Genomic DNA, 17,084 nt, shown 5'->3' with positions numbered 1-17,084 from the left:
TGAATTAAAGATTCGGGTTTTCGTACGTAGAGTGATCTGGTTTGAGCGCCAAATGTTTCGCAGACCTGCAAAGGCACCCCTGGCCTTCCTGATCCGTGTGGCTATATCAGTCTTGGTACCACCATCGGGCGTTGTTTGGCTACCAAGATATTGAAAGACGGCTACCTGCTCAACTTGTTGTCCCGCTACTGTAAAGTTGGTGGAATTGTCAGTGTTCACTACCATAGACTTAGTTTTCGCTACATTGACTGTGAGACCTGCTGCCTGGGAGCTCTCGGAGAGGTCGTCTAACTTGCTCTGCATATCGTTTCGGCGTTGTGCGAGCAAGACAATGTCGTCGGCTAGGTCGAGGTCATTTAGCTGCTCCATCGTTAGAGGATTCCAAGGCAATCCTCGATTTGGTCTACTGTCAATTGCTCCAACTAATATCTCATCAATAACGATGAGAAACAGAAGCGGTGATAAAATGCAGCCCTGTCTCACGCCAGCAGTAACCCTTATGGGGTCGGACAAGCCGCCGTCGTGCAAAACCTTGCACGAGAACGCCTCGTATTGAGCCTCGATGAGATGGACTAGCTTATCTGGAACTCCTCTACGCCTAAGTGCGCCCCAGATGTTTTCGTGGTTGAGTCGGTCGAACGCCTTTTCGAAGTCAACGAACACCAGCAGAAGAGAATCCTGTAATTCGTTGATCTGCTCCAATATAATGCGGAGCGTTGTGATATGGTCTACACATGACCGGCCAGCACGGAATCCAGCTTGCTGCCGCCGGAGAGTAGCGTCGATCTTCTCCTGGATCCGATTGAGGATTACCTTACAGAGTACTTTGAGATTAATACAGAGCAACGTGATGCTACGCCAGTTACCGCATTCCGTTAGGTCTCCTTTCTTAGGGACTTTGACCAATATGCCCTGCATCCAGTCCACCGGAAAAGTTGCGGTTTCCCAAATATTGCTGAAAAGCTGATGCATCATCTGGGCTGACAAAGATATTCATGTAGATAATACAAAAATTGTCAGATGAATCGATCAAAATACAAATACAAATACAAACAGTAGCTGACACGATATTTCGATATTTTTCGATAAAATTTCTTTAAAATTCACCATGATGTTAATACGTTAATGCATTTTAAAATGTTATTTGTGCTATTTCAAAAAATATAACAGTTAAAGCTTATCCTAAATAACATTATTTTATACTTTTTCCCAGCATTTCGAAATAAGCTCAGTTTCTCATATCTGAAGAAAATAGTGTTGTTTTCAATGGCGGTATTTTAAAGTTCAAAATTTCATCACAAATAAATTACGAAATTATAAACAATTGATGTAAAATGGAAATAGATTTGTTGTTCTGAAAGGAGGCGTACATTTTTTTTGGTTAAGATGTATAGTAAAAGCAACCTTTACCTGGGAGCGAAGATTGGGGCGGGGGCGAAGGCTAATGCATCTCCCCTTAAAAAATAAAATAGGCCATTTAAACGGCAAATGTCACTTGGTTTGTGTATTACCATCCTACACCTCTGAGCAAATTTTCAAAAAAAAATCGATCGACGAATTTTTGAGTTACGCCCTTTTGAAGTTTTAAAGGGTAAATTAAAACTAGTAAATAAAAATCTTCAATGACACTTCCAAAATGAATGTAAATCACAGTCGGTATTGATTTTTCATGCAACATATGCCCATTGGCGACCAGTTTAGGAGTTTTACGCTGTATTGGGACCAACCGGCAATGTTCCAGATTAAGTTATCGCTGTGGGAAATGACCAGTATCGAACATGAACAAAAACTTATCGTCCGACACCTTAAATCACACTAGAATTCAATAACTAGATCAATGAAAGCCAAATCTGCTATCTAGGGTCAGGTTTGGGCATATCTGGACATATTTGGGGGACTCCGCTATCTATGATCAGGTCTGGGGGATTTTTATTTACTTTATCTAGGTAGCAATCTACCCTTTAAAACTTCAAAAGGTCGTAACTTAAAAATTCGTCCATCGATTTTTTTTAAATTGGCTCAGACAATACAAACCAACTGGCATTTGCAAATCAAGCACGTTCTATAAAGTAGGAAGACACAAAATGAAATACGCGAAAAGGCAACTATCAATAGTAAACGAATATGAAAATTATCCAAGTGCAAATACGCATTCGTGATGTTATTATGACGATAAAAAAGAGAAATAAATAATGTAGCTCTTTCATACGGCAAAAGCACAGAATTTGTATTGTTCCAAAGTTGCAATTTTATAACAATAAGCAGCTGCTTTAAACCAATCAATTCCCATTAATGTCATTAAGTTTCTTTGGCCTTGCAAATTACAAAAGCAATACTGGTTCTCTTTTTTCTCACAACATAATAATATGACTACTATAAAGATCCATTACAACTACACAACAATGCCTAGTATCGTACCAACCTTTCCGTCGGACCATAACGATGATTCCGCTACGATTTATTCTGCTACTTCCATGCAGCCCCCAACTGGCATTAGTTTTTGGCTCGCAACTAGAACAAACCGTTGTCGACGTCCTACGCCGATACGGTTCCACTAGTCAGCAGCGGCACGTCTATCTGCTGATCGAAAGTTTTATCCAGCACCATCAGCGTGTCGGTCAACGCCGTCGGGATTTTATTGAGTGGATTCTTCGTCCACCACTTAGCGACGAACTAGCCGTTCAGTTCCAGATAAACGTCGGTTATCCATCGGCTCACACTTTGCTGATGGTGGATGGCCTTCGGCCATTCCAACAATTCATCGAAAATTGGACGAGCCAGCGGTACGATTTAAATGGATACTATTGGATTGTTTTGCTGGATCATATTTTACCAATGGAACTCCACAGTATGGTTCAACTCTTATGGGATCAAAAGATTTTGAATGTCGCTATTTTCACCGAGCCTGTCTCTGGTCGGGTGGAGATGTTCACTTACCGAGCCTACTCGGCATCTGTTTGCGACTCCGTCGAGATGACCATGATAAACTTTACCGGACAAAGTCTGTTCGAAGATCTTGCTACCAACTTTTGGGGCTGTCCATTGAAGATCGGAACATTTGACAACCAACCGTTTACAGAAATTTTTCAAGACTCAAATGGACGCCAATATCTCCGTGGTTTCGAAGGAATGCTAGTTAATCTTCTCGCTGAGAAATTGAACTTCACGGTGGAGGTTGTTAGCCCTCCGGATAATGCCCAGTGGGGATTCCTGTGGAAGAATGGCACAACTACTGGACTTTTAAAACTCATCATCGAAGAAACAGTTCACTTCGGTATTTCTTCGCTTGGCTACTCGGAGGAAAGAAATGAACTGCTAACACCCGGTTTGCCATATTACTACTCACATCTGGTGTTTGCTGTTCCTTCCGGTCGGCCATACTCAGCTTTCGAGAAGCTGTTCCTTCCGTTCCACTGGACAACGTGGTGCGCAGTATTCGTAACTACAATAGCCACCTGGACCACTATGATAATCATCAATATGCAACCGAATCGGGTGAAAGACTTCATCTACGGTAAAGGAATCCGAAGTCCCATCACCAATTCAATTAATATTCTGCTGGGTGGAGCTCTGGTCCGGAATCCGACTGGAACGTTCGCACGAAGCATGCTGACTTTTTGGATTATCTACGCACTGATCATTCGGACGGCCTACCAAAGTTCTCTTTTCAAGTTCCTTCAGGAACCGAAAAACTACTCCGCACCGCTAACAATGAAGCAAATGGCTGAGGCTAATCTGTACTACAACATGCTCGAATATGGCATGTATTTTTTCTCCGATTCTCCGTACATTATGTCCCGGTAATATTCAATCGTTGTAGTTGCAGGTTTATCATATAATAGTAATCCTGCCCATTTTCCAGCGCTCGTAAAATCTCTCACGAACAAGGTCAATTCACGGCCACGATCGAACGGCTTGGTCGGGACGAACTGGACGGTGCAGTGCTGGTGCTGCTCGACCACATTGCCTACCACAACAAAGTCTTCCCGTCTGATCAGTTCATTCAGGCGGCCAAGGACATCATCTGCGGGTTTCCGCTTGCCATCTACTATCCGAAGCATACCTTCCTGCGGGATACGATCGATCAACAAATTCAGCAGATCGTGCCAGCCGGGCTGATACAGTCGTGGGCGGATACGTACGGTGACTACGATTTCTACCATCAACGGAAAGGTTACTCGGTAGTGCAAGCACTAACCGTGCGGCAATTGATTGGAGTTTTTCAAATTCTAACCGTACTGGAAACCGTAGCGACGTTGATGTTTCTACTGGAACTGTTGGCCAGGAGGGCGAAGATCGTTGCGCGGGTCGTTGACTGGTTGGAAAAGGATTAGCGTTGGAATTAGCGGATTAGCGTTAGCGGCTCCATCGCGAGATTTATGAAACTAAATTCGACTTGGCTTATGTAGCTAAACTACAGATAATAGACAGTAGATTGAAAAATATGAAACAAACAGTATCTATCTAGACGTACAAGTGATGATCCGTCTTAGTTCAAATCTACATAGTTTTGACCGTTAGCTTGTTAGTTTAAATGTAACTGTAATACATCTCTCTTCTTATCAGATTTAAAATACATCTCGCTCATAGATGTCATGGACTTTTCGACAAAACATGGGTTAGATGGTAGTCACTTGATGCCAGGTTCTCACCGTTAGATGAAAACATAAGAACGTTTAACTCGTGGAGCTTCTAACGAATCACTGTCGTGTTACGTGTGGCTTGGCGGCGTCTCGGTTCTTTCTTTAGACGATCCGATTGTTGCCAGTACAGATCAGAATTACAAATTTGGCTGCAGGAATGCAACTCAAACAGGTAGCTGAATTTACTGCCTGAGCCAAAAATGCAGCTCAAACATACGGCAAACACTTTTTGTTCTTCTATCATGGTCATCTGTTTCTAAAATAGGTCAATTTGTTACAATTCAGTAGAAATTCGCTTATGGAAATTTTGTTTATAGGTTTTTTGGCGAGCCTTTTCTCATATCCGACCTTCTTATTCTTTTTCTTCTACCAGCATGGAGCCGGGGTGACTTGTGCTCGTGCTGTATCAAGAATTTTTCTCTACTGTACTCGGTCCTGTGCTACTCGTCGCCAATTCGTTAAACGTCTCGACACACACAAGACAGCTTCAACCTTGTTGAGCCATCTAGCACGCTGAGCCCCATCAGGCCTGGTGCCGGTGGGGTTCTTGAAGAGAACAGTTATCATTGCACAGTCGTCCGGCATCCTTGTGACGTGGTCGGTCCACCGTAGCCTCCCGACTTTTACCAGGTGTACGAAGGGAATCTTTCCTGGTAGTATCTGTAGCTCGTGGATCATACGTCTGCGCCACTCTCCGCCTTCCGTTTATACTCCAAAAATAGTACGCCACACACGCAAAGTAACAGTCTCAAGTCCTAAAAGACTACTGGTTTGATTAACGTTTTGTTCACCGTCAGTTCTCCTTGATCAAAGCAGTTTGCAGAGGAAAAATTAGGCTCAACTTCCAGTTTGAATACAGCACTGACTCCTCTTACTTGTATTGTTGTCGGCGGTGATCAGAGATCCTAAATATATTAACTCGTAAACCATTTCCAGTTCGTTACCATCAATAGTATCTATCCGTGGGAGGCAAAGTTTTCTCTTGGATCTTTTCGTAATATTTGGGGGCACAGTGGCTCCCGCCCACATTAAGATGGCAGCCCCATCAGCGGGATAAGGACCTTAGGTTAACAGCCTACTGTACCAGAATATAAAAAAGTTACCGAAAATGAAAGAAGAAATCTCTCTGGATTATTGGCAACGACCTTTAGCATGAAAACACGGACACGAATCGGAACATGGAATATGCTGACCCTTGCCCAGCAGGGCAAGCTGGCTTAACTTGCAAGGGAAGCTAGCCGCCTGAAGCTTGAAATCCTGGGGCTGAGCGAGGTCCGCTGGCCGGGTACTGGCGAGCACAGGACATCATCCGGGCAAGTCTTGCTCTACTCTGGCATACGAGGTGAAAATGCTACTCGAGAAAGAGCAGTTGGATTCCTACTGAGCCCAGGGGCACATGCGGCCCTGATGAACCAATAAATGAGCGAATAATCGTTGCCAGATTCAGAACACGGGTTAGGAACCTTACGGCAATCCAGTGCTATGCGCCAACAGATGCTGCCGACCTGCAGGAGAAAGAGAGTTTTTACAGCCAGCTGAATAGCGTGGTTGATAAAATCCCGAAGGAGGACATCCAAATTCACATTGGCTCAAACAACGCGGAACTTCAACGCGTCATGGACGCCATGGCCTAGGAGAGATGAGCGAAAACGGGGAGCTGTTAAAGAATTCTGTGGTAATAACGACTTAGTCATTGGTGGATCGCTCTTCCCTCATAGACCAGTACATAAAGTCACGTGGGTTTCCCGCGACGGCCGAACAGAAAACCAAATCGACCACCTCTGTATCAGCCGGAAATGGAGAAGGAGCCTTCTTGATGTACGCAACAAACGCAGCGCTGACATTGCATCCGACCATCATCTTATTATCGCTGAGACACGTCTGCGCGTCGCACGTGTCCAACGACGGAAGGAGAAAGTTGGGTGCCGCTACGACGTCCGCCGATTGGAGAATTCTGAGGTGAAAAGGGCCTTTGTTGAACAACTTGAATCTCGAGCCTCGGAATTGCCACCTGGTGGAACCGTCAAAGAGCAATGGACCGGCATCAAGAACGCATTCATCACGACCAGTGATGAAACCCTCGACAAAGCGCGCAGTGGGCGGGGGGAGTGGATTTCGGATGAAACTTGGAGGAAGATCGACGACATCGACACATTGAGCGAGCGCGGACCAGATCGGCTAAGACAGCTGCCCGTCAACGATACGCCGAACTGGAGAGGGCTGTTAAACGTGCTTGTAGGCGGGACAAGAGAGCCTGGACCAACTCCCTAGCCGAACAAGGAGAAACCGCCACCGCCAATGGTGATATCCGTTTGTTGTACGATATTTCTCGCCGCCTTAGTGGTGCCAGGATGAATACAAAGATGCCGCTAAAGGACAGAGCTGGTCAGCTATTGACTGACCGTACAGAACAGCTTAGGCGATGGACTGAATATTTTGAACAACTCTTTCGAGTTTCAAATGTCAGAGACCAACAAAACCAGCAGCATATGACGCCTACAGTTCGTCGAATAAATCGCGCCCAGATGGTGCATCAGCTTTTCAGTAATATCTGGGAAACCGCAATTTTTCCGGTGAACTGGATGCAGGGCATATTGGTCAAAGTCCCTAAGAAAGGAGACCTAACGGAATGCGGTAACTGGCGTGGCATCACGTCTCTCTGTATTACTCTCAAAGTACTCTTTAAGGTAATCCTCAACCGGATCCAGGAGAAGATCGACGCTACTCTCCGGTGGCAGCAAGCTGGATTCCGTCCTGGCCGATCATGTGTAGACCATATCACAACGCTCCGCATTATATTGGAGCAGATCAACGAATTCCAGGACTCTCTTCTGCTGGTGTTTGTTGACTTCGAAAAGGCCGACTCAATCACGAAAACATCTGGGGCACACTTAGGCGTACAGGAGTTCCAGATAAGCTAGTCCATCTCATCGAGGCTCAGTACGAGGCGTTCTCGTGCAAGGTTTTGCACGACGGCGTCTTGTCCGACCCCATAAGGGTTACTGCTGGCGTGAGACAGGGCTGCATTTTATCACCGCTTCTGTTTCTCATCGTTATTGATGAGATATTAGTTGGAGCAATTGACAGTATACCAAATCGAGGATTGCCTTGGAATCCTCTAACGATGGAGCAGCTAAATGACCTCGACCTAGCCGACGACATTGTCTTGCTCGCACAACGCCGAAACGCGGGTAGTAGCGGGACAACAAGTTGAGCAGGTAGACGCCTTTCAATAGCTTGGTAGCCAAACAACGCCCGATGGTGGTACCAAGACTGATATAGCCACACGGATCAGGAAGGCCAGGGGTGTCTTTGCAGGTCTGCGAAGCATTTGGCGCTCAAACCAGATCACTCTACATACGAAAACCCGAATCTTCAATTCAAACGTTAAATCCGTACTGCTGTATGCCTGCGAAATGAGGTGCGTCTCAGCGGAGACAACGCAAAAACTGCAGGTATTCATCAACCGGTGCCTGCGATACATCATTCGTGCCTGGTGGCCTGACAACTGGATATCCAATGAGGACCTCCATCGTCGGTGTTATCAACGGCCGATAGCCACAGAAATTCGTGAACGTAGGTGGAAGTGGATCGGACACACCTTGAGGAAAGGAGCGAACGAGGTTTGCAGAGCAGCACTCGACTGGAATCCACAAGGACAGCGTAGAAGAGGCAGATCCAGCGGCTCATGACGACGGAGCTTAGCCAACGACATCCGGGCTGTAGACGAGAACCTGTCCTGGCGGCAGGTAAAAGCCATGGCGGGGAACCGTCAGCAGTGGAGATCTCTGATTTCATCCCTTTGTTCTGCCGGACCGGCGGACATGGACACATAAACTAAAAAAAACTAAACTCCCAAGGTTTCTAGTAATAATCTCGAGTTCGTTCGCGAAGGCTAGAAGCTGGTTATTCTTGCTGAAGATCGTACCTCTCGGTTCGATACCCGCTTGCCTGATTATTCAATAGCGATGTTAAATAATATACAGAACAATCTATTTTCTTGCCGCAACCCTCTGCGAGATTCGAAGCGACTCGAGAGTGTCCCCGAAACGCGCACGTCCACGAAACGGCAGTCAAAAGAAATACACGCCGGCTTGATCTTGTTTTGGCCAGTAAGTCTGCTTCCTTGCTGTTGGTGTTGATCCTGTAGCTGAGTTGAGTTTCCTTGACTTATTTGCGAATGGTGACGATGCCCCTGACTCAAACTAGTAAACAACGTATCTCTGATTGTGTGCCCACACGTAGACCATCTCGGAACGCAGCATGGGGTGATGCTCATTTGCGATTTTTGAAGCATCTCGGGTATTCTGTTTTACGAAAATACTGTCTTCGATGTCTATTTTCTAAGCGACAGTTTAACATAGCTAGTTAGTAACAATTACGGAGCTTACAATCGATCCCTGTATCAAAAGACACATTTTACGAATGCAATCCAGCTTGCGTAGAAATACAAAACTATTCTGGTCGTTCGTAAGTTCCAAGAAAAACGAGGTAGCAGGTAGGACTGCCCGTAAGCCCGTAAGCCTAGATCCCCGTAGTACGAATACAGCAGAGGAAAAATGTGAACTTTTCACCGCTCACTTCAAGAATTTCTTAAACAGCTTTGTTGCTTCGGAAGCGCAGGCTGCCTCTGCAATCACAGATGCTCCATCTAATGCAATAAACTGGAATAAACGACCATCTCGTTGGAACCGCAATTAAAAGACTCAAATCTTTGTAAGGTCGGCCCCTTTGAAAGTTCCGTCGTTCTTCTTCTCGGGTTTGACAGCCTCGAATAAGAGGTCTTTCAAGAACCTAAGTTTTTCCCTCCGTACAAACGTTCGATTCCGAGTAAAATTGAAAAGGCGTTAGCTTCTGATACTTGACGATCCGCAGCGAAGAATAGGTTGATAGCCTATTGTAAGTAGTCCAGTAAAACATAACTCGGTTGTATGATATATAGGAACAGAATAGAATGAAAAATTTAAACAAACTAAGCTTACTAAGCTCACCAAGAACAGTTCATGCTAACTCACGGCTAACTAATCACCGTAGATTTCACCGTAGATTCCTCTATTCTCGATTATATTGTTAATGCTTTTTCAGGCATGGAAAAAAGCCGACCTGCGATTGGTTTTTCAATTTCATTTTTAATCCCCATCGGTCAGGTATAGAAAGCAATCACCTTACACCTGAAATTCCGATAACATTTTAAAATCTGTCTCAGGTAGGGCTATGCATCACCCTGCAAGTGATTCCCGATCATATTTTTTCTTTTTATGTCTCATAAGGTAGAGAAATCGCCCTGCAACTAAATTTCCGATTGCCTTTCTAGTGCCTGCGGCTTTCTCAGGTAGGCAAAAATTATTGCAAGTAAAGCAGGAGAAGAAATTAACTTAATTCTTATATTTAACCACAAATAATTTAAAAAAGAGCTTTGCCGTCATTTCAATCTACTATTTTCGAAATAATAATTATGGTTAGTCCCATGCGTCAAATATTGAAACTGTTAATTAACAGCCTACTCTGGTTTTCGCGCTAGCACAAAAATCCAAGCAATTGGATACAGTAGTCCAACCATAAATGCTTTGAAGCATGTGAAAACACAGATGAAAAAATTACCTAGACACAGGTACTTATAGATGAATAGAAAATGGCCGTTTCTTTCGAATCCGTCTTAGACAGAAAAAATGATTTGCTATTAATCTGCTGAGCTATTGCAACGTGATCAATGGGCGGATGGCATAAAATATTAAAACGAAACTATTTCGCAGTTCCGAGTATATTCAAACTTGCATCTCGAATGCAAAATGTACTGATATCATTTATCACTCCTCTCAAGCTCGGTTGAAGTTGAAGCAATCAATCTTCGATTGATTCATCTGTTTCGTCGTTAAACTAACCTTAAGTAAAGAAGGTGCACACAAGCTCGTAACAATAGCGTGACTGAAAATCGGTCAGAACAAACTATAATACAAACTAGCCGCAGGAAGCCACGCATCCTCAATTAACGCAACCCACGATTGGACTAATCTCGACCGTTAGACCCACAAACAGAGCCAATTTAGGCGAAATCACAGTCTTCGGTGAAACCACCACCTTATCGTCATCCGGCATCATCTGAAAATAAGTAAAATTTATCAAAATTTGCAACCTTCTATACTTTGACTCGCAACACCGACCTTATCCGCAACGTGTTTCCACACCTGCCCGTCAGGGCCAACATGAAATACCGAAAAGCCATCGTACCACCTAAAAATAGGGCAAAATTGCAATCTTCACAGTAATAAGCCGATGTAACCGAAACTTACGCTTCCGTGCTCTCGAAAACCTCTTTCAACTTCCACAGTTTATACTTCCAAAACTGAAACATGACCTTAAACGCGCTGAGACCCTTTATCCGCCAGCGCACCTTGATCGTGTTGTCCTCCGGGTGTTTGGTGATTTTTAGTACCTCGAGCGTGACATAGGCGTACTTCAGGTGTCCAACCGTTCGCAACAAGGCAACCTGCTTAACGTAAGGGTACAATCCTCTGTGAAAAGCAGAAAAAAACCTTAAATTTTTAGGAAAATTTCAACCGAAGCAAAACTTACTCTGTCCGCATGCCTCGTATATTATTCTCGAAAATTACTTTGGGATTATAAATGGAGTAGTCCAGCGGTTGAATGAACAGCTTTGGCAGGGTATTGGCAAGCACATCGAACACCCGCTGTAACTGCTCTTCCGATGGTCCACCGCCATCCGACGGCTGAGAAGCGGCTTCCTAAAAACGTTTTGAACCACAAATTGAGTTTAAATTTTTAAAAAATTAAAAGCTTACGAACCTTTTGATCGCTTTGGCACATCTGAACCCGATCTGCCAATGCGATTCTTGATGCCTCTGGGCTGCAGTACAACTGGAAAGCTAGCGGCGCTGGTTGAGTGGTTAAGTTTGGTGATTTTAATACCTAAAAACAGATACAGTTCAAACAAAAAATTCTGTTATGCAATTGCTCTCGACGACAGTCGCACGTGAACTTACCGGAATCACCGGAACGGGCCGACGATTGTCGGTCGTCAGCACTGCTGACGCAACCGTGCGGTGGCTGTTGAAAATGCGACCGATCGTAGGGACGAAAGGTGAACAAATACTTTTCCGTAGGCAGTTTGCCATTTTACAAACGTTTTATGTTTGCGGTTGATCAATGCACTCACTCACTGCGACTTCTAGCCACTGGTTAGGCTGATATTTTTCAAAGCGCCGAGTTTTATATTTTTTTCAAGGATTCATCGTTTTCTTAACTGCTACCTGGTGATGATTACCTACGGTTCGAGAAATTAACACAGCACAAGCACACACGCCGGGATTGATCTAGTCGCGATGCGAGTGAAGTGAAAATGAAAACATTCGAGAAATGATGTACTAGAGCTGACGTTTCTGGCAGAGCTGCCAGAAAATTTCTTTGGAAAATTGTAACTTGGAACTACACTACTAAATAGGAGAATACAAATTTGCATTCATTTTATTTAAAATGGTATTGCGATTATTATCTAAAATTTTTCTTTCGTAGGTTAAGTTGTGCGCCTAACAGTTGCGCGCAGCTCTGTTCTGGTTGCTCGCAGTCAAAGTATCTCATTTACACTCACACGAAATCTCGTAAGAAACTGTCAACGCAAGGGTGATGAGAAAAGCAACAATATTTCTCTCTTGCTCATCAGCTGAATGCTAGGGTAGCTTGCTTCGTGTTTGTCCGTTCAAACATAGACCAGTTTTTTACAAACGCAATCAGCATTTAAATTTTATCATTATCGGTTAACGTAAGACATTGTAACTGTGTTGTTTGTAAGTCTGTACGTAATAGAACAAAACAAATGTTATCTAAGCAAAGAATAAGAGCATAAACATAGAAAACTTACACGTGCTTACACTGTCAATAATACATGATTTACCTCTGCGCACAACTATATAAAGTTGAAAAACGAAATATTTTCTCGGGAAGCACAATAATAAATATATCTGTAAAATATTGGTAATGTTTCCGAAAAAGGGGAGAGTTCACACTAAGCTTGAAGAACTGATGCCAATAAAAGTTTTGTAATAGTTGACATTTTGGTAATCGACTCAAGATTACCGAAAATTGAAGATAGAATTAACAAAAGGACGAATGTCGCAAGCCCAACCAAACGGAGTGAGGGTTGATTTTCGTCCTTTTGTTAATTCTATCTAGAATTCAGCACAAAACTCTGATGTTATCAAAATGCACCGACTTTTTCGCTAAGAAGTAATGACCTGCCTGGTATTTTTTTACAACTATTTTGGTGAAAGCACATGAAAAATAATCCATTTTCGAGTCTCCCAGTGAATTTTCAATTCTATTGCGACAGGGACAACAAAACAATCTTTTACGTACGGTAATTTGATTTCATACAATCGTTGTAGAATACTGTGTACCCCCGTTCGTTTGGTAGTTTTTAATCTGAACCCGAACATTAAGAGGAAGTTTTATGGATACATAGTGGCTTCGTAGCCCCGTTAGTATCGAGGTACGATGCTGGTCTAACAAGCCAGTCGTCGTATGCTCGAATCTCGGCTAGGCGCTGTTTGCTAGATAGAGACAGTAGGATCGTTGCACTGGCCCCGTAATTTTCCTGTGCTCTAACAGCCGGCTGAGAAGTCTGTCGATAAAGAAGGGTAATGACGGCATAAGCCCAAGGTTTTGGCTGTTTTGCTTCATAGTTTTCGCAAACTTCGGGGAGAACGTCCAAATACGCAACAGAAAGTTTCTTAAGGCTCAGACACAATGCATACGGATTTTACTACGTTGCGCCATTTTGACAGTTTTTCTATGGGTTTTCTGTCAAATTTCCGTAACGTAGTAAAATCTGTATGCATTGTGTCTGGGACTTTATCAAGCCGAAACGCTGTTCGAGAGCAAACTTGGCCACGGCTCGACCAACATGAAGTTAATGTTTGCCTCTGAGTGCACTCGAGTGTTTGATTCGCACGATTGTAAAAAGTATTTTGCGCCGGTGCTTCATAAAATTATGGCCACACAAAACTTTGTATCAATTCAATTATGTTCCTCTTCAGCTGATCTGCAAAACTAAACAATGTTTATACATGCCCAGATAACAGAAAATCGTAATAGAAAGTTCACATTAAATCGTTTTCATGTCAATTTCACATTGGAATTGTATAATGATTAGAGTATGTCAAATCGAAGTGAACAATAAGTTGTTTTGCAGTCGTGCGTGTCTTCCCAGGTAACCAATAAGCATTACCAATGCTATTTACATGCAAGCCAATAAGCATTTAAGTCACCTTAATTGCTACTCAAATGCTACTTTGGCAAAATATACAGCTACTTTACTGCTAACCCTTTTATAATGCTGCCAATGCTTGTTACCAGCTGATTACCGACAAGAAGTTTTAAAACAGAATTTTGCATGCTAATTTACAACAGCTACGCATTCAAAAAGCAAATATACAGCAGCGTGCTGTATAAAACGCCAGATATGCTAATAAGCGATTGATTTACTGCTTATGGTAATGCTTATTGGTTACCTGGGTTCATATACAATTCATGACTGTGAATTATAAAGCAGGATAGAAAATTCCAATATTTGATTATATCTTAATCATATATTCAGCAGTATTTAGTTGCGTGTTATAAAAACTGCGCAAAATAGAATTACAAATAGTTGTCAAAATTTTCGGACGTATATCGCCTCCACTTTGGTACATATATGCACAGAGAACAGACTACCAGGTAATTGACAAAAAGTGTGTAAAAGGTTTTTATGTAATCTACGAGTAATCCTTCAATAGAGCACCCCTCGAGCAGTAAGTGGCAAACTAAATCTTGATGTCGCTGCCGTCGCTGCTATGTAACTCCAACACAAAGAAATATTGATAAAGGTACATGAATATTTTTTGATGCGTTTGGCAAACTATTTCTGGAGGGCGCTACCGACAGATTTTACACACAAAAAATCGATTACTTCCTTCGAGCCTGTTAATCTGTTCTCTGTGATATATGCTCTTATATGGCGTGAAATATAACTTTTTTGTTCAGATATGATTTCGTATACCTCAGTTGCAATCGAGATATACAAACCAAATGGTTTACACTCAACCCCCGCTAATATGAAAAACACCACGTTCAGATCAGGCGAATTCATTTTTAATCTGAATATTTGGTTACTCTATTCATTTTTACATGCGCGCAAGATGCGCACCCTATGAACTGGTTGTTTTGATTTGACGAAAACAAATGTTTTGAAAACATGTCGAATATGCGCGAATTCTTAACATCCAGATTGTTGAAGAGGAAATTGGCTCGACAGTTTCAACTAAAATGGTCTATTTAGAGTGCTGGAGAGAGATAAGTTGCATATGAGCTATATTGCCGAAGTTGCTGAGCAAGAGGAAACGTATTAAGATTTTTTGCCTTTTTTCAATTTGCCCGGTCAACTTTACCGTCATCTGAGTATGACGCTTGAACGGTTTTTAATGTGAACGCATTCATATCAACGGGGTTCAGATTAAAAATGTTCGGATTAAAGAAGGTCATTCCAGCGGGGGTACACGGTACTGGGAAGGCATAATATTGGAACATTGGGCGCATAGTGTGAGCGAATGACAGCCCTGCGGGTAGCATACGCATTCACAGCAGTCACATTCAACTTGCGATCCCTTTTCAAGCCCTGAGACTACCCCGATTTACACGATTATCACAGTCGTATTTCGCTCAAAGAAAATGAAGTGAAAAAGAAGGGGAAGAAGAAAAGAGTGTCAAACTCATTAGTAGATCAAACTAAAAGCCACTCTAGTGTCAGATAAAAGCGGGGTACGCTGCTGAAAAGTAACGGGTAAGAAGATAGGACAAGAAACGCTCAAGAAAGAAAGATTTCTTTCACGATTTTTAAGCAGTAACGCGCCTCATAAGAAATATTGTTTCACGTCTAGATTGCGCAGTTTTACCACAGAGAACAGACTACCAGGTAATTGACAAAAAGTGTGTAAAAGGCTTCTATGTAATCTACGAGTAATCCTTCAATAGAGCACCCCTCGAGCAGTAAGTGGCAAACTAAATCTTGATGTCGCTGCCATCGCTGCTATGTAACTCTAGCACAAAGAAATATTGATAAAGGTACATGGATATTTTTTGATGCGTTTGGCAAACTATTTCTGGAGGGCGCTACCGACTGATTTTACACACAAAAAATCGATTACTTCCTTCGAGCCTGTTAATCTGTTCTCTGTGGTTTTACACGCAAGTGAACTCTTCCGAACGGAATAATATCCGGCGTAATTATTACCACAAGAAAAAACGACAGGTGGTTGCTTGTATTAGAGTTGTCAAAATTTCTTCGGTAAATAGCAAGATTTTTTCTTGAGCTGTTTTCTTTACAGCAGCGTAGCGTACCCAGCCTAGCAGTGCAAAATGCGGTACGTTGCATTAAACGATTATCACAGTAGTCTAAATCACCCCATCGACATCTCTATATCGAGCTGCAGTGAACGTCAGCGACAACATGTCCTGTGCTCAAAATTTGACAGCGGGCCCAAATCAAGCTGCTGGCAGTCGAGTGAAACGAAGTGATGAAATGCTATCTCATTTTCGCACACACGAGATGTTGGCGGCGAAAACATGGTTGCCTGCCGATGGGTTGGTCTAAATAGTCATAAAAGGGGGAATATCCATTATCTATAGAATTAATTCGTAAATGATTACAAAAGTAATCTCTGATTACTACGCACTTATACGCCTTAAGCGGGGTACGCTGCTGAAAAGTAATGGGTAAAAAGATGGGACAAGAAATGCTCAAGAAATCGATTTCGTTTACGATTTCTTAAGTAGTACGCACTTCATAAGAAATATTATTTCACGTTCAGATGGCGCAGTTTTACATGCAGGTGAATTAAAACGTCACTTTTCCGTACGGAATAATATCCGGCGCAATTATTACCACAAGAAAAAATGACAGGTGGTTGCTTGCATTGGAGTTGTCAAAATTTCTTCGGTAAATAGCAAGATTTTTTCTTGAGCTGTTTTCTTTTCAGCAGCGTACCCCGCTTTACTGGAAACCCCTTAACGTGTGCTGACGACCGTAAACTGCTGCCACCTTCAAATGTTTATTAAAGGAATGAAGCTGAATAGGAACTCGTTAAAGAGTGCAAGAGATCGAAATATTTTGGCAAATCTTCACTAGCGTTCACATACGGGCATGCTTATGAGTGTGCAAGAGATCGTTTGATGCCGTCAACGTGAGGAATTTATATTCAGTCGTGAGCTTGTGGGCCTGTTTTCGCATCAGGCAGGAGCAGAAGAGAAAACCCGTAGTTACAACTTGCACAACTACATTGACCGTTTCAGCGGCTCTCGCTCTCGCTCTCTCTTGTTAAGGTGTTTCTTACTGTTGATGAAGAAATAAGGTGTGTGTTCTATATGGTTGCTGTCAGTTTCTTGCTAACGCGA

The 17,084-nt window shown here is 42.9% G+C and overlaps 2 protein-coding genes across 2 annotated transcripts; one reads left to right on the top strand and one right to left on the bottom strand.

The window, feature by feature from the left end:
• The first annotated feature begins 2,442 nt into the window (after positions 1 to 2,442).
• LOC128732461 (uncharacterized) lies at positions 2,443 to 4,334 on the top strand. Its single transcript, XM_053825710.1, has 2 exons — positions 2,443 to 3,800; positions 3,863 to 4,334. Exons 1-2 carry the CDS (start codon positions 2,443 to 2,445, stop codon positions 4,332 to 4,334), a joined length of 1,830 nt encoding a protein of 609 aa, XP_053681685.1.
• A 6,003-nt stretch (positions 4,335 to 10,337) lies between these two features.
• On the bottom strand, positions 10,338 to 11,961 carry LOC128745128 (uncharacterized protein C6orf136 homolog). The gene is made up of 6 exons (XM_053842120.1): positions 11,645 to 11,961; positions 11,448 to 11,570; positions 11,217 to 11,386; positions 10,934 to 11,155; positions 10,805 to 10,874; positions 10,338 to 10,742 (listed from the first exon to the last, which is right to left on the bottom strand). The coding sequence occupies exons 1-6, from the start codon at positions 11,774 to 11,776 to the stop codon at positions 10,626 to 10,628; spliced, it is 834 nt and encodes a 277-aa protein (XP_053698095.1). The 5' UTR covers positions 11,777 to 11,961; the 3' UTR covers positions 10,338 to 10,625.
• Between the last annotated feature and the right edge of the window lie 5,123 nt (positions 11,962 to 17,084).

This window comes from Sabethes cyaneus, chromosome 1, assembly GCF_943734655.1.
Source record: "Sabethes cyaneus chromosome 1, idSabCyanKW18_F2, whole genome shotgun sequence".
Lineage (NCBI taxonomy): Eukaryota > Metazoa > Arthropoda > Insecta > Diptera > Culicidae > Sabethes > Sabethes cyaneus.
The sequence above is the reverse complement of the archived record's forward strand: the minus strand, read 5'-3'. Positions and strand labels throughout refer to the sequence as shown.